At 42.4% G+C, this 16,946-nt stretch overlaps 3 protein-coding genes across 3 annotated transcripts in view; 1 reads left to right on the top strand and 2 right to left on the bottom strand.

Annotated features, from left to right (window-relative positions):
* Nucleotides 1-146: 146 nt before the first annotated feature.
* msl2a (MSL complex subunit 2a) lies at nt 147-5,960 on the bottom strand. Its single transcript, XM_080869970.1, has 3 exons — nt 4,894-5,960; nt 2,291-3,696; nt 147-1,922 (listed from the first exon to the last, which is right to left on the bottom strand). The coding sequence occupies exons 1-3, from the start codon at nt 5,033-5,035 to the stop codon at nt 1,620-1,622; spliced, it is 1,851 nt and encodes a 616-aa protein (XP_080726096.1). The 5' UTR covers nt 5,036-5,960; the 3' UTR covers nt 147-1,619.
* A 2,432-nt stretch (nt 5,961-8,392) lies between these two features.
* On the top strand, nt 8,393-14,170 carry pccb (propionyl-CoA carboxylase subunit beta). Its single transcript, XM_080869971.1, has 15 exons — nt 8,393-8,669; nt 9,214-9,333; nt 9,426-9,494; nt 9,587-9,643; nt 9,772-9,885; nt 10,099-10,209; nt 10,393-10,501; nt 11,715-11,835; nt 11,914-11,995; nt 12,090-12,213; nt 12,300-12,407; nt 12,616-12,716; nt 13,033-13,131; nt 13,217-13,316; nt 13,423-14,170. The coding sequence occupies exons 1-15, from the start codon at nt 8,424-8,426 to the stop codon at nt 13,542-13,544; spliced, it is 1,683 nt and encodes a 560-aa protein (XP_080726097.1). The 5' UTR covers nt 8,393-8,423; the 3' UTR covers nt 13,545-14,170.
* Nucleotides 14,171-16,159: 1,989 nt separating this feature from the next.
* Nucleotides 16,160-16,946, bottom strand: part of stag1a (STAG1 cohesin complex component a) — a 37,813-nt gene continuing 37,026 nt past the window's right edge. Inside the window, exon 32 of the mRNA XM_080871848.1 lies at nt 16,160-16,711. Coding sequence (XP_080727974.1) covers nt 16,688-16,711 — 24 coding nt within the window. The 3' untranslated portion in view covers nt 16,160-16,687. The remainder of the gene's footprint in view (nt 16,712-16,946) is intronic.

The raw sequence follows: 16,946 nt of genomic DNA, 5'->3' as shown, positions 1-16,946 counted from the left end.
TTGTAGTACATGTTTCCATAATATGGCAGTGAATGTTTCAGCAATAATAGTCACTCCCCAAACAAGAGTTTTTACAGTTAAAAAAAAAATCAATACCAAAAACTTAATCAGGGTTCAAGTAATGCCCAAAAGAAATACATTTTGAAACACACACACACACACACACACACACACACACACACACACACACACACACACACAGGAAGATAGGTCATATTATAATCCGCCTTCTAATTTCTTGCCAATAAAGAACCACCAAGGTGTGTGGGTGGCCTGCAGTCTCTTTTTGGTCACTGGACTGGACTAACAAACATATTGTAGTTACAGCCGAGACAGTAAACACAAACGCGGACAACACAGCATGTTGAGTTATGGGAGGGCTTCATTGTGATTTAACCAAAAGGAAAGACAGTGGTACCAAATCTTAAACGCTTGGTATCAAAAATAGTCTCTGAGTTGGTCTCCGATCAGTCTGAACACTACAAGTGTGTGGGGGAAAAAAATCCATGGACAGAGCATATTTTATCTTGTAAATGACGACCTATGGCTTCGGTTTATCTATACACACAGAGTCATGTACAATCCCATAACCAAAGCATAACAGTAACTGTTTTTGAAGATAGTCAGCTGAAGTCTAAAACGGCAATACTGTAAACAACTGTGTGTGCGTGCACTGGAGCTGGGAGCCTCCGTGTTGGTGCTCCTATTGCTATGCTAAGAACGGTTTTAGTTGTAATTTGGCCAATCAATCAGACTAAGTCCTCACAACCCAACAACCGCCTCCCCACTGACATTACAGTAAATCTCACCAGGCACATACACACAAACACTTACACACACTCACTCACACACACACTTACACTCACAAACTGTGGAACCAGCCAAGTGCTTTGACATTATCTTGCTGCCTGTACAATGCCTGCATCAGTCAAGTTCATTAAGACAAATTCGTTAACATCCGACAGTACTTGGATTGAGTGAATTAATGAGCTAGAAAAGGCATACAGTCTTGTGTGAGACATACGATCTACATATATAAGTCACAAGAGTCCTTCACAATTATGGTGTGAACACACAGAGGGTTAAAGATTAGTAAGGGCTGTCCTGACACAAATTATGTATTTCTAAAGCTTAAGGACTAATACTCAAACATGAAAAATGCTGTAACCTTGATATGATGATGATGTAGTTGTTGTTGCACCAAATGTGGGGGGTAGGGAGGGATTCACAGATACTCGAATACTTGTGAGTGTACACACAAACAAAACCTGTGATAAGTTTCTATTGCCTCTTAGAGTATGTCTGGTCTATGAATGGAAAAAAAAAAGCACCTGTGATGTACAGAACAGCCTAAGAACCGAGTTTAAGTGTTAACTAGAGACAGGCAACAATAAACACTGGCACACAGGCACAATACAGGAGGCTTTGGCACACCCATGCTAGTCGTACTACTCAGCATTTTCTGACACAGAAGGAAAGCAGATTACAGGACAGGACAGACCCATAGCTGCCTTAGATTTCCTTCCCCTCAATGGGGTAGGTACACGTTTTCTGACAGACAATGATGAGTTGTCACATTCTATCAGCACCATGCTGTCTATTTTTGGAGTCCCAGCCTCTCAGCCGATCAGCAACTCGAGGCTCTCCTCATAGTTGGGCTCTTGTGGGGGGCTGGGGGACAGGAAAGCTGTCGAAACGGGGGTCCCTGTTGCGGTGGCAACATTGAGGAGGGTGTTTGCGCGGATGCTGGTGGTTGCCGGGTTGCGGAGGGCGGCGGCTGCTGTGATGCTGGTGAGGTTGATACCAAGCGTAAGCCGCGTCTGTTCTAAGGCCTTCTCTGGCACTGCAAAGGCCTCGAGCTTTTTCTCACCATTGGCCATGTAGGAGTTCTGGCAACCTCGACAGATGCAGTCCAAGCATGCCTGCGAAAGATCAGAGAAAACAGACAACAGCGTTACTCTAGCTACACAGGGCCAGTGTGGCACAAACGATGCAAAGCTCTCAGTTTCTGATACTGTCACAAAAGAATACAAAAACCTGCCTTTACTAAGTTTGAATATTTATATATATCATATATCATGAATATATCATCTAACAGCAGACTAATACATCATCTATTTTTTCCATTACTTGTTTTCTTTGGGTTAGAAACAAAAGTACTAAAACATCGTTGTCATATGTTTACACTAACACATAAAATAGCAGCATGAACAATCTACACAAACTCACATAATGACAGCATTAATCTTTAAGCGTATAATGTGCTCATTTAATAGATTAATGGTTTTACCTTGCGGTTTGAATAACAGGGACAACGCTGTCCCCTGCAGGTCAACACAGACGGATTCTGAGTGGCTCTTCCACATTTACAGCCCTTCTTCTCCACTGGCTTCTTATATGGAGGCCTCGCAGGTGCTGGAGGTACCAGGCAGCCTGCCATCAACCGCTGGTCTTTGCTTCTTTCCTTTGTCTTGGAAGCGCCACCAGTGCGAGCCTTGACATGCGGCTTCTTAGGGCTTGGCTCCGGATGTTTCCTGGCACCTTTATTGTGGTTCGGCGCAGGTCGACTGGGCTTAGGAGGTGCTCCGTTGGGAAGCGATGAGTATGTGTGTGCTGGTACTGTTAGGGAAGGCGTGGGTGGATGTGTGTGCAATGTGTGAGAGGGATTAGGAGTGTGTGAGTTTGAGGAAGAGCCCTGCAGGATAGAAGCAATCGGGAGAGGTTTCACTTTTTCCCTGTCACTCTCTGAATGAGATCGTTTGCGGTTAAGGCGGACTGGTGGGGGCTTGGAGGCTGAAGGAGGGTCAAAGGAAGATGTATGTGTGTGAGCACCATGGCCTGCCACTGTATTAGTCCTGCCTGTTTGAATCTGTGTGTAGTTGTGAGCTGCATCCAGCTGTATGTACATCTGAGTGTGTGCTCTGTCCATAGCTGTGTGTGTGTGAGTATGTGTCCTAACCGGCTGTGTATGAAGAGAGTCTCGACCAGGTTGAAGGGGATCCAATGTCTGTAACACCTCTTCCACACTGAGGAGCAACACCTCCCCCTCCTCCACTTCCCTGCTACTTGAATCCCCATCCCTGAGTGAGCACACAGTGCCTGGTGTTGGGGCTAAACGTCCAGTGGTCAGACTCAGTTCCAGTCCTCCACAACCGGTATTGGATACAGACAGGCCTGCCTGTGCCTGCTCCTCTACCAGCTCGCATACCTCCAGCTCAGGAGAAGAGGGATCTACATCCTCCAGCACGTCTCCATTGCATTCCTGTGGTCCGTTGAAACAGGGAGGATCAGAGGAAGAGCTCTGAGGTACAGCTGAGAGCTCTGCAGGAGCAGGTGGTGCCTCTGTGGGCGTAAGGGACTCAGGAGCTGAGGGATTCACATCTTCGTGCACTAGACTTGGGTCTTCCATCTCGTCTTTGTGCGACAATAGCACCTCTTCTAGCAAAGCCATTACCTCTGGAGACCCTCCTACATGGTTGCTGACACACAACAGCAACGGTGAATGAATTACATAGAAGCAGAGCTTCCTGTAACACTGCACCAGTAAAGAGAGCTGTTTGTTCTCCTGGAAGGAGGAGTGGTCCTTACAACGGCTGCATGATGGCCTTATCTGCATTTTCTGGCCTTTACAGCCCAAGCAGACATAATGCTGACACTCTGGATGTGTCTGAGAAATCGGATCCTGAAGCAGTTTACCTGAGAAAAAAATGAGAAAAAAAATCCACCTGTTTAGTACCTTTGAACAAAGGCACAGTATATAGCTGGCCATGAGACATTTATACTCAGCTCCACCTCACGTAATCATAGCTTTATAGAAACAGCTGTATTCTCAATTAGCTACAATAACCATTTCTTAATTATAATTCTTACAGATACATTTGTGATTTTTTAAAGCAACAACAGCTATAAACTAACAACTATAGCATAGTGGATTTTCACTTGGCAAGCAAAAGGTCCCCAGTTCAATTCCAGCTGGAAAGTCAAATCCCTTTGGGGTTGGGTCAGGAAAAGCACCGGCTTTGCCAAATTAAAAATGTGACAAGGGAGCAGCATAAGCATATATTATATCCTATAATGATATATCACTACCACAACATCACAGAGATGGAAAATATCCTGCTCTGTCTGATCAACAGTCAAGGACCCAAAAAAATGATCCAGTCAAAGTGAAATGAATCAGAGAAAGCTGCAATTCATAAAGGTGAAAAACCTGGAACAAGTGCTTAATTGATTAAGTCGGTATCAAAATATTTGATAAAAAGTTCAGTTAATGAACTTTTACCAATTTATCAACGACTTGTTCGGAATCTAGATATCAACTGAACTAGCCAGAACCATATCTGCACCAAGCAAATAAGAACCAAATGAGCTTAACAGAAATATTATTGATATTTACTGCTTACATAACCAAACATGTAATTCTGACTGAATATTTCACAGGAGAATTAAGCATAGCAAAACCACTGTCAAATAATAGGGAAAGGTCAAAAATGTTGTCGCGCATAGCTGTCAATATTGCCCGTCTCCTCAGTGCAAGCTGTGTCAGCTCATATATTCCACTAGCTAAGCGGGCTGGTAAATAAAGCATGAATAAGAAACACATGGCTCTGCAGCAGGCACAACAACGGAGCAGTCATCTGTCTTGTCAAGAGGACGGATGACTGGTGCTCCAGCCTCGGTTGCCAAGGAGACCACGGAGACAAGAGCGACAAATCGTGTCACAACTGCTGCGATCACACGCACACCCACGGACACTTCAGTCAATATTAATGGTAATTATTTTTTAATACAATTCAGCCAATGTATGGCTCAAAACTGAATACAGTGTCGCAAATAACATTAAAGCTGGACTGAAAGTGTGTTGTGTTGCTATAATATTCTCAAATCACTTACCACAGACAAGACATGCGAGGGACTTTCGGAAGAAGGGCAGTAGTTTGTACATCTCTGCGAAGGAATGAGGCTGCCGCGGGTCGCACTGCAGCACGGCCCGGCTGGCAGACACGTAGAGAGCGGTTGTATTAACCGGGTTCATGGCGATGTGCTCCGCAGCCTCAGGGAAACACGGTCCGAGGAAGGAAAAAAATCCAGCGGCTCGTCGCAACGTAAAGAGAGCCCAGCCTCAGGGTGATGGAGGGGATGCAAATTGTTCTAGCGACGCAACAATCAGTCACTCCAGTGTGTCAAAAGAGATGTTAATCATGAATCAGTAATATATACAATATGAAACAACGACCATGGTGAGGCGGTTATCGCTAAACGAGCACGTTAGCTAGCTTGGCAGGTGGCTACCTAAGGTTAGCATCACCGGTTCGCAGTCATTACATTTAACCAGCGAACTCTTTCATATCGCAGTTACAGTTCCTGTTAATTCGGACCTATTAGAGTTATAATTATACTCATCTCCAACAAAGTCTAAGGGCAAACGCTGACTCGAATGAGCAAATCACCCATAATTAAAAGGTTAGCATTACGTAGCTAACATTAGCTTACTGCATCAGCCGGACGTTTTGCACAAGAGATCATCGATGATAGCCATAGAGCCAGTCTACTCTACAACCCAGTATCCTCGTCGATGTTTAACTGAACAACGGACTGGCGAGATCATGAATTCGCCGGGTCAGAAATCCGTTAACAGATTCCAGGCGCGCACTTGATGTAAACAAAGCTAACCAGCTAGCGTTAGCATGGCTAGTCGATTTAGCTAGCGAAGAGTCAACCGTATCACTAACCCCCCTGGGTGGCTTTATACGTCGCACGTAGGAGCAAAATGCGACCGGCTAAGAAAAATTCTGCAATTTTGGTACGTTTTGCTGTAATGCTCGGAGAGAGGTGACCGAAACATAGCTAACTTGCCGTTTTGCAAATGCATCAATCATTCGATTTTCCACTTTTCCTCGCATAAACCCCTATCGACAGGCATGATCATCACGCGAGATTTCCACTAGTTACCGTGGTTACCGCAGCGCCTTTCCCGTGTCCTCCATCGCTTTATTTCCTCACTGTAACGATTATAATTGGTCATAAACTACGTAGCAACACGCTACTTAAAATGTATTTTTATTTTAATAAGAGGGTGGAAAAACTTCCTTAAGGTTAGAGTGTCACACTCAGTCGAGTCAGAAAAGATATAGCTAAAAATACAAAATATGTCAAAGATGACTGACCTTTGGTACACCCGTGGTGTTAGCACAAGACTCATGTCAAATTACTTCTTCTTTGTCGTGCCATCTCACTGTTTTGTCTCCTCGTTTTACGGGAATGCGCATATACACAAGGTGCAGAGCATATGAAGATGTTAAAAAAAACGTATGTAACTGTTCGAAGAGACATGTATTAACAAAACAAAAACAGAAAAGGTGGATTTACAACTTATTTTAACTGTTATACTTGACATGCAATTTGGTGATCATGAAGTTGGGGGTAAGAGAAAAATGCCACTTTGTATTTAAATCGTATTTTGGAATCGCTTAAAAACTACGTTTAGGGCAGGTATAATTTTTATGTATTTTGTGAATTCATTATTTTCAAATTCGTGGTTGAGACATAAATAACCCTGCAATTGTAGAGTGACAGCGCTAAAGCTGGCAGGAAGGTCTGCTTTACAATATAAACTCCCTGTAACATGACATCCAAGATGGGCAGAGCTCCTGCCCACCAGCTGTTGCGAGGACTTTCTGTTTTCTGATTGGCTGCACGAGCTCGCCCCCCTTTCGCTATTGGTCAAAATTTCATCATTTGACTCCCCGCCCGCTGTTGTGCTAGAACTTGCAGAAAATAATGACCAACTACATTATTTTCCCAGGTTGAGCAAAGTGTATAAAACACGACAAAGAAAAATCAGCTCACAGCTGCAGTAGATGAAGTAAAAAATATGCACACAAATGGGGATTTAAACTGAAATAACTAAACCAAAAATCCTCAAGTCATCTGTTTTTCAAGGCAGCAGAAGATCACAAAAATTTCCCTATTTGGGGCATGGACAGCATTTGAGCAAGTATAGACATCTATGTGTCATATGATTTAATATAGTGGACTATATAAATAATCTGAGAACAAATGTCAAAATATAAAATATATACTTTATTCTGGGGTTTCAGGGATACACCTGGAAATAGGGGGGGGGAAGCTTTTAAGAAGCCATTCTCTACTGCTCATCCAGGTCAGGATTGCAGCTGGGCTGGAGTCTATCCCAGCTGTTATCGGGCAAAGGATTTAAGGATTTATAGGGTTTTCATTGTATTTCCAGCACATGTATTCTCATGAGCTGAAATTAAAATTTGCAATCATGTCAGGTTTTTCTTTTTATTATTTTAAATAGGAAATATTAAGTACAAATAAGACATAAAACAAACATGTGAAGAGGGTAGTGCAAAGACACAAGTGATTTATCACATCTGTTACCTCTGGCTGTAGCAGAGATTACAGAGCACCAGCAGAGTTTAAAAGTCTTACAGCCTCTGGGAAAAAGATCCTTCCTTAGTCTGGTGGTTCTGCTCTAGATCACAGCTTCCTGCCTGAAGGGGAGTCTTTCAAGAAAGAGGAGGCAATTTCCCTGCATCTGCTGGTGACGTCTGTGGTGGTGGTGGTGGGGGCAGCTGCTACAAACAATAGTCTATGCAGCTTTCACCACCCTCAGCAGAGCCTTCCTCTCTACCACAGAGAAGCTCCCATGCCACACAATAATGCAGAAAAGCAGGACACTCTCTCCCACACATCTATAGCAAGAGGACATTTGTAAGTCTATTGCAGGGCTGATGCTTAGAGACAGGAAACCATTCACCTTCACATCCACAACTACACCAGCTGAGCTAGCATGCCTATTTTTGAACTGGAGTTGGAGGCTTGCAGAGTCACTCAGACATGCAAACTAAACACAAAGGCCCCTTTAAGAATCCTTTAAATTAAATGATGGAATTACTGAGTTATATTCCAGATGTTATTGTGACACATCTCAGGAGTATTTGAAGGCTTCGGCACATCTTAAGATAAAACCTCATTTGTTTGGGGTGATATAAAGGCAAAGAGCAAAAACTGTGCTATTTACAAGTATAGCTCAATGGTTTCAGTCTTTCCTGATTCTAGTGCATAGTTCAGAACTATATAGATTCTGCAGGCCTAGTGTTTTGATACTGACAGATGGCTCCTATGAATTTAGTGAAATACATAAGAACAGTGTAGCAGATCGTTTGTTAGTATGCACTATATCCCCTGACAGTTCTATTGAAGTAAACGGATATAACAAACAGCAAGTAAGATGTGAAAAAAAAACATGTTTAACTTAAAATTAAGCTCAGAAAGGGGTTTTCCTCCCTCTTTATTGATCGTCTCCCGAGCCACACTCCATTCCACTTGGTGGCGCCCCAACGCTGGCTTGTCAACAGACATTAAACACTAAAGAAGAAGAGCTTACACGAACAGCAATGATGGCGGCCATCAGTGTTGCTCGAAGCAGTTGCGGACTGATAAATGGTTTTAAGGTGTCCTTAAGGAGCGTGGCGCGAGTAAAATATGGCGCAGTATCGGTAACAGTACCGCAGACGAGTTTGCATCGGTCGTGCCGCTGGTACTCCGTCAGCCACCTGTCCGTTAAAGAGAGGATTGACCAGAAGCGAGAGGCGGCACTGCAGGGGGGAGGTCAGCAAAGGATAGAGGCACAACATAAAAGGGTAAAATCAGCTATCGCAGACCGAGGCTGTTATGTTTTATATATTAACACATATTTCTTTTAATTGTATAATATCATATGCTTCAAATGCATTGGCAGCCAGGAGGTTGGTGCTTTAAATGTCAGGCGCAGGGGCTTGTTTGTTTTGCTGGTCTCTCTCACACCTCTTAAACAAAAGTTTATTATTATCATTGTTATTATTTGTTTTAGCCCTGAAAGGGTTAATTTTATTTAAACAACAAACTTCACAATAACAAATGTTTTTAAGGTATATGTAATGATTTATTTTATGAGATTGGGATAAACCTCTGACAATTAAACAGCTCACAAACTGGTAAGGGATTAAATAATAAGACCTGACAAATTAGGGAAGTAAACTCCTATAAAGAGGCAGCTTTGCTTATGGTATGCAACACTTGAAACATTGATCTAAAGCAACCAGACATTTCAAAACCATAGCTTTTGCAGTGTGGCAGGCAAACTTTCTGATCGGTGACATATCTGATGCATGACTGTAATAAATTTACCATTGTGATGCGGTCCAGGGTAAGCTGACAGCCAGGGAGCGAGTGCAACTACTGCTTGACCCTGAATCCTTTGTAGAGACGGACATGTTTGTGGAACACCGTTGCGCCGACTTCGGCATGGAGCAGGACAGAAACAAGGTATCAGGTCGTGCACAAATACCTCTTGCAGCAGCGTGTTTCTTATTTTGCGACATTTTCAGTGAATTTTGATCATTTTTTTTCTCTCATAGTTCCCCGGTGACAGCGTTGTGACAGGCCGAGGTAGAATCAATGGCAGGCTCGTTTATGTTTTCAGTCAGGTACAGTGTTCATTCATTGTACAGAAAAACTATATGTGGCAACTCGATTTTATGTGACAATCTCTTTGTCTTGCACTCTGTGTTTTTTGCAGGACTTCACAGTTTTTGGCGGAAGTCTGTCTGGAGCTCACGCACAGAAGATATGTAAGGTATACAGATGTTTCACAGTAACATTAAACATCGTGTTTGTCAGCTGTGAGCAAGTTAGCATCTGTATGGGTGTGTTTGTCTTTGGTCATTTCCTCATTTGATGTGCCACTTTTAAATCTGTGGTCAGATCATGGACCAGGCCATGACGGTCGGGGCTCCGGTAATCGGGCTGAACGACTCTGGAGGAGCTCGGATCCAGGAAGGAGTGGAATCTCTAGCTGGATATGCAGATATATTCCTGGTATTTCATTTATATATTTTTGTGCAGACCTTTTCATGTAAATCAATTTTAAAATGTCAAGTTTTGCACCTGACGATTTTTTGAGCTCAGAAGCTTGAAGCCCTAAATTCTTTTCGGTTTAACATTCCACATAAATGGCGGGAGTCATGTCCGTAAACTCATCATCAACAGCTGGTGTCGTATTTCTGACACTGTACGTGTTCTTGTTTCCAGAGGAACGTGATGGCTTCAGGAGTCATCCCTCAGATCTCCCTCATCATGGGTCCGTGTGCAGGAGGAGCCGTGTACTCTCCTGCTCTCACAGATTTCACCTTCATGGTTAAGGTATGTAGCTGACACAGTAAAATCCACTGTAGGTAAAATATTAGTTTTATGCTATTTAAGCTGCAAGAAATATGAAAAAGTCCTGAAATATTTCCAAACTGGCACGCAAATGCTATTTTGTGTTTAGAGAAGAGATGCATTCAATTCCAATAAGCACAGAAACATTTGTGTTTGTGTGTTTAGGACACGTCATACCTGTTCATCACAGGGCCTGATGTTGTCAAGTCTGTCACCAATGAAGATGTGACTCAGGAGGAGCTTGGTGGAGCCAAAACTCATACCACCGTGTCCGGTCAGACTCTTTTTAGATGTGTGGATGTTGAAGAGTTTTGTAAACTAAGCTGTAGCAATCACTGGTGCTTTACCAGCACTGGCTTTAGGTTTGTCATATTTACCAGTGTGAGCCTGTCTTGAGCCACCCTTCATTTCCACCTTTGGGGCGATTGTGGCTCAAGAGTTGGGAGTTCGCCTTGTAATCGGAAGGTTGCCAGTTCGAGCCCCGGCTTGGACAGTCTCGGTCGTTGTGTCCTTGGGCAAGACACTTCACCCGTTGCCTACTGGCGGTGGTCAGAGGGCCCGGTGGCGCCAGTGTCCGGCAGCCTCGCCTCTGTCAGTGCGCCCCAGGGTGGCTGTGGCTACAATGTAGCTTGCCATCACCAGTGTGTGAATGTGTGTGTGAATTTTTTAAACACTTTTAAACACTTTGGCATGCATAAAATTCTATGTTTTGCACTAAGAAGTGATTTCCAAAAACTGAATAAGTGTAGAACAAAACAAGAAATAACAGGCCTAAAAACTATTTGCTGCAAATAAACTGTATGTGAAAGTCATTAAGAAATTGGAAAAAAGAGACCTGACACAGTTTACAGCCATCTGTAAAACACAGTGGAGGATCTTTCGTGGTTTGGGGATGAATTTCAGCCAGTGGTTTTGGAGATTTTGTCTGGATTGATGGAATTATGAACACAGAAAAAGAATGTAGTTCATGATCCATCGTACATGACCATCTGGAAAGCATCTGATTGGCATGAACTTCATTTTTTAGTACAACAGTGATCCCTGCCAACACACAATGGAAGCTGGACCTCAACCTTATTGAAGGAGTATGGGAGAATGTTGACAGAGAATTGAACAAAAAGCTGCCAACATCCAAAGAAGAGCTTTGAATGTCCTTCAGGAATTCTGAAGACTACTTAAAGAAACCTTACTTAAGTTCATGCTGTGTTGGAAAAATAAAGGTAGTCATACCAAATATTGACTTTCAGGCTTGTTAGAATTGTGCAAACCTGCTTTTGCTTTATGCAGTTTTCATTCTTGTTTGCATGTTTCTTTTGCCTATTTTCCCAGCACAATATACAGAAATGAGGGGTGGTTTAAGACTTTTTCACAGCATCTTTTTAAATCTGTTTAGCAAATGAAATCTAATCAAGCATTACTGCTCAAGTCAGGGTGTTTAACTCGTCTGAGAGAAACTCTCGTTAAAATGTCTTATTGCTTTTTCGTAGGTGTGGCTCACCGTGCTTTTGAGAATGATATTGAGGCTTTGCTCAACCTGCGAGAGTTTTTCAACTTCCTGCCACTTAGCAATCAGGATCCCGCACCTATCAGGGAGTCCCATGACTCTAGGTAGGCAGTAACCTTTGCCCTCATTGAACTAATCACAAATCCCATCCTTTTTTGTCTGATGTCTCATTTGTTTTTCAGCGACCGTCTGGTACCATCATTGGACAACATCGTCCCTTTAGAGTCAACTAAAGCCTACGACATGTTGGACATAATTCATGCAGTATGCGCACAAACATACACCTTCTAATATGTACCACAACATCTCATTTCCTTTTTGTGTGTGTTTAAAAAAAAAAGTTCTTTTTCTTAATCAGATAGTAGATGAGAGGGAATTCTTTGAGATCATGCCCAACTACGCCAAAAACATTGTGGTGGGATTTGCCCGTATGAATGGACGCACTGTGGGCATTGTGGGTAATCAGCCTAAAGTAGCTTCAGGTAAGAAAAATATGTGAATAACTAACAGTTAAAAAAAAAAAACCCTCAATCCATTCAATCCATTTTGTACTTGTCTTGTTTGTCAGGCTGTTTGGACATCAACTCCTCAGTGAAGGGAGCCCGATTTGTTCGCTTCTGTGATGCTTTCAACATTCCCATCATCACGTTTGTGGATGTGCCAGGCTTCCTGCCAGGTATTCTTGGATAATATCCTCATGCATGTACACACAGGCTGCAGTTATGTGCAGGGCATGTTTGCCATGCTGAAGTTCATGATTTAATCGGTTTAGTTTAACGACCAGTGATTCTCCGGTGAGTTGGATGAGACTGAACAGACCACCTGTAGAAAATCTGATAGTCTGAACCCCTATCCAATAGAACTGCTGTGTTTTCTCTCAACAGGCACAGCTCAGGAGTACGGAGGCATCATCCGACACGGAGCCAAACTGCTTTTTGCTTTTGCAGAGGCCACAGTCCCAAAAATAACCATCATTACCAGAAAGGTGTGTGAGGTTTCTATTGCACATCTGGCTCAGCTGTTTGTTGTATAATGCCCTGCCTACAAAAAGCACCTCCAAGTTCACTGCCACGTTGAACTGCGAGCAGTGATGATAACTCAACACCCCAGTGTTTTTTTTTTTCAGAATAAAAGCCTCTGTAATAATTTCACTGGAATCTTTTGTCTGAATCGGCTACAAAAAAACAAACAGCTAACTTAGCATTTTATCAGTTTTGATTATTTTACATCTGCATTCATTTACTGTCTGAAATGCTGCTTGTTGCTGAATTAATCCTTTTATTTTGGTCTTTGCATCCCAGGCGTACGGAGGAGCCTATGATGTGATGAGCTCAAAACACTTGAGAGGAGACGTGAACTACGCCTGGCCTACAGCTGAGGTCGCCGTCATGGGTGCCAAGGTACACATTACCTCTAGGTTTTTTGTTTGTCCCTTTCTCTCTGCTTCCTTTATTTTTACAGTTTTAATTTCTTTTTTTTCCTCAGGGTGCCGTTCAGATTATCTTCAGAGGAAAGGAGAACCAGGCAGAAGCAGAGGCTGAATACGTGGAGAAGTTTGCTAACCCTTTCCCAGCTGCTGTCAGAGGTAAATCTGCTTTTTTTTTTTTTTTTGACTGTTCCTGCTCTTTATCTGCTGACAGTGTATGCGGCAACAAACCGAGTACATCTTTATCCGACTGTGCTTGTTTTAGGTTTTGTGGATGACATCATCGAGCCAGCGACAACTCGCAAAAAGATCTGCCAAGATCTAGAGGTGCTAGCCAGCAAGAAGCAGGTCAACCCCTGGAAGAAGCATGCCAACATTCCTCTGTGAAAATGTTCTCCACACTAACGCTATGGAAAGGCATTTGTATTGACTTTTACATTTCAAATGAAATTGGGGGTTTTTGCAGACAGCAGATCAGCAAACTCAGTTTTCACTGTTTTCTCTCACCCACCTTTAACGGTACCCCGTGATATTGGGAGCCTGTCTATTAGATTTAGTTTACCACTCCACTGAAAGCAGCAAGTGAAGATCACTCCTGATTTCTGTTAAGTATAATTGATTTTGTATTTGGAGCACTTGCAACAAAATCAGAATGTGTATCTTTACTACTTTATAGTTTATATTAAATCCCTAAAAACATCTGAAATAAATGACCCCGTAGTCACACACAGTGGTCATATTGGCAACTACTGTTGATATGGCTATCTAAGAGGCCAGAGATTTAGTGTTAGCAGCAAATGCAAACAAACTAAAGTTTGTTATCATGTGCAATGTTTTCAGAGTTGTTCATATACTATATATCAGTTTTTTTACAGTTGGTGCTTTCAAAAGGCACCTAAAGCATTTGATGTCCTCCATTTAGGTCAAGGAGACGTCCTTACCAACAGGAACTGTGCCTTTTCTCTGTGGCAGGCTCTGTACTGTCATCTGTAAAATAAATCATGGCCTCAATATTCTGCGTGTTTATTCATTTTCTTTGTTTTAAAAGTCATTATTGCCAGAGACGCTGGATCATATCTAGTGGAATCTCAGCCATTCTTTTAAGTGTGCATGATCAGATCCAGCTCCCACAACAGACACACAATGGGATGGAGCTGGTGTAGTCTCATAGTTTAAGGGTAAATGGTCATAGCTGAACCGGTCACAGTTTTCAACGACTTAAAGGGCATAAAGTCTGAGGGCCAGCCTGTGTACAAAATTGATGAACTACACTTAATCGATACATTTTGACTGTTTTTTTTTTTTTAATTTAGTTTCAGTTTCCATAGTCAACTTTGTGTCCATCAATACCTCATCAGGCAAACTATAACATTTTTACTAAACTATCAAATACTAAAATTAAGGATATGGGTTAGCTAAAATATTTTAAATCTAATTTTAGTTAACTATAATAACCTTGCTCTTGGTCACCGTTTTGGCTTTGGCCTCTATGTTCCAGTGAATCTTAGCGTTTCAGCTTGCCAAGGCATTATGGACAATTGTATCCTTCCAACTTTGTGTAGACAGTTTGAGGAGACACATTTTCTATTGTAGCATGACTGTAACCTACTAAACAAAGCAGGGTCCATAAAGGCATAGTTGGATGAGTCTGATGTGAAGGAACCGGACTGACCCATGCAGAGCTCTGACCTCAACCCCCATCAAACACCTTCAGCTTGAACTAGAATGGATACCGTCAGCCAGGACGTCTCGTCTAACATCCAGGTCCGACCTCGGAAATGCTCTTCTAGATGAATGGGCAAAAAAGTCATGCTCAGGTGGCTTAAGACTTGTCTATATATTGTACCTTCGGTTAATGTGTGCCTATTCAGAAGACCTATAAGATATAAAACTAGGACTCTGACAAAGGCCTAATATATTCAATAATCTAAAAAAAAGAAATCCATATTGTGGTTTTAAGGAAGGTTAACTGTTCATTCTTCACATTAAACACACAAGTGGAAAACTGTATCTGACAACAACAGACACCAGCCCATGAATTGATTACAGATTTTATTTTATTAAAAAGAATTTAGGTTCACAGAAAAAAAACAAACAGGCTTTTACAGTATTTTGGGGCAAATGATGTCAACTGCACTGCAGAAAAGATCCAATTGTCTTTGATTTTTACAGGACTGCAAACCAGCCAGTGAATAAAGGTTGTAAATATTGAACTGGGGTGGTGGCGGCATGGCTGAACACATTCAAAACACATTCAAACAAATCTGTCATACATAAAGATCCATCACTGCACTGGATATGAACAACAAGTTTTCCATCTTCTGAGTCTGTTAACACTGATTGCAGGTAGCAAAATGTTTTCACCTGTAAAATGAACAAACTGAAGAGTGAACTGCGAAACGATTGCAATCAGACCTACAGCGCTTGGAAGCTGGTATCATCGGTATCCGTTGGATATGACTTACAGGTGTGGAGGGGAGGGGCTAGAATATACTTTTTAGTATGTAGGCCACAATTTGGCAACAAACAAGGTACATATTCAAGAAAGAGCTGTACAAACATCAGACAAAAACAAAAACACACTTGATTTAAAACTTTAGTACTAAAGCTACAGAATTGAAAATATGTCTTTTTTTTTTTTTAACTTTTTTAAAATTAGTTCAAAAAGCCGCTATTTAGGGGTTGGAGGGTTGTGTGTGCAGAAGATTTAAGGTGTGGATTCTCTCCGTGGTCGGTCAGATGTGCATCTTCACTGTTAAATAACACAACTCTCTCTTTGCTTTGACACCACATGCACACACGGCAGCTGCATCACGTCCTCCAGGTCGGTGTACAGCTGTCGACCTCTGTGTGCACATCCCACTGCCTAACCGAGGTCACCACCAACACTTCACACGCATATCACGCACCAGCACCAACACATACGACGACTCAGAGATGGCAGAGAGAGGAGACGGGGCAGTGGGTGGTATTAAGAGCAAAGATATAGAACATTTAGTTGGATTTAAGATGGGGTGAAGTGCAACACCAAAAGAGGGGGGTGGGGGCTGTACAGAGTGTTACGCTGCAGACTGGGAGCCGAAGCAAACAACTGTACATGTGTGTAACGGGGGGAGGCGAGGGGGGAGGGCTGTAAAAACTGCGAGTACTTGTCGGCCGGCTGCAGGATTATGCAGCCAGAGCGCCATCAGAGGTACTGCTAACAAATGCTAAACCAACAGGCTGAAGAGGAAGAGGAGGAAGAATACAAGCAGGACAAGGCTCTTGAATAGTTCAGACTACACTGTGGATCCTCCGATCCGCCTGACTGAAGAGGGCGGATCCTTGCCTCCAGGTGAGATCCTGCAGTTTCAGAAGATCCTCTTGAAAAGCATCCTTCCATCATGTCTTACAGAGAAAGAAAAGTACTTCAAAAATGATTTTTTTCTTCATCTTACGAGTCTTGATTGGCAGGTGATCTGGGCTAAACCTTCCTCTTCCGTTTACTCCTGATTAGCATCCTGATCTTAGGATCTTTTCCAGTTTCCAGATCAGAACATGGGCATGCTGAATCCCTGGAACAATGAAGAGGAGAAAGTCAGAAAACCTTCCCCCCCAAAAAAAGAAGAAGAAAAAGTACATGCTCTATATAAAAAGTGCGGCATTGTTTGCTCTTTTGCTACTGAAGTTCACTTTATATGCAGGGACTTTAAAATCTCACCTTTATGTCTGTACTGTGAAAAAGCCAAAATGCTTTCAGAATAACTTAATTAATTTTTAATCAGTGAAACTGATTTTGATGCTTAAAAT

This window comes from Rhamphochromis sp. 'chilingali' (genome assembly GCF_963969265.1).
Source record: "Rhamphochromis sp. 'chilingali' genome assembly, chromosome: 21".
Lineage (NCBI taxonomy): Eukaryota > Metazoa > Chordata > Actinopteri > Cichliformes > Cichlidae > Rhamphochromis > Rhamphochromis sp. 'chilingali'.
Note: the sequence above shows the minus strand (reverse complement) of the source record. Positions and strands in the feature narration are given on the sequence as shown.

What these genes read in the sequence shown, in the direction of transcription:
- pccb (XM_080869971.1), top strand. Translation starts at nt 8,424, where the DNA reads ATGATGGCGGCCATCAGTGTTGCTCGAAGCAGTTGCGGACTGATAAAT. An exon ending in TAGAGGCACAACATAAAAGG is followed by an intron (nt 8,670 to 9,213) that starts GTAAAATCAGCT and finishes GATGCGGTCCAG; the next exon opens with GGTAAGCTGACAGCCAGGGA. An exon ending in ACGCACAGAAGATATGTAAG is followed by an intron (nt 9,644 to 9,771) that starts GTATACAGATGT and finishes ATCTGTGGTCAG; the next exon opens with ATCATGGACCAGGCCATGAC.
- msl2a (XM_080869970.1), bottom strand. Translation starts at nt 5,035, where the DNA reads ATGAACCCGGTTAATACAACCGCTCTCTACGTGTCTGCCAGCCGGGCC. An exon ending in CCTCGCATGTCTTGTCTGTG is followed by an intron (nt 3,697 to 4,893) that starts GTAAGTGATTTG and finishes TTTTTTTCTCAG; the next exon opens with GTAAACTGCTTCAGGATCCG. An exon ending in CCTGTTATTCAAACCGCAAG is followed by an intron (nt 1,923 to 2,290) that starts GTAAAACCATTA and finishes GATCTTTCGCAG; the next exon opens with GCATGCTTGGACTGCATCTG.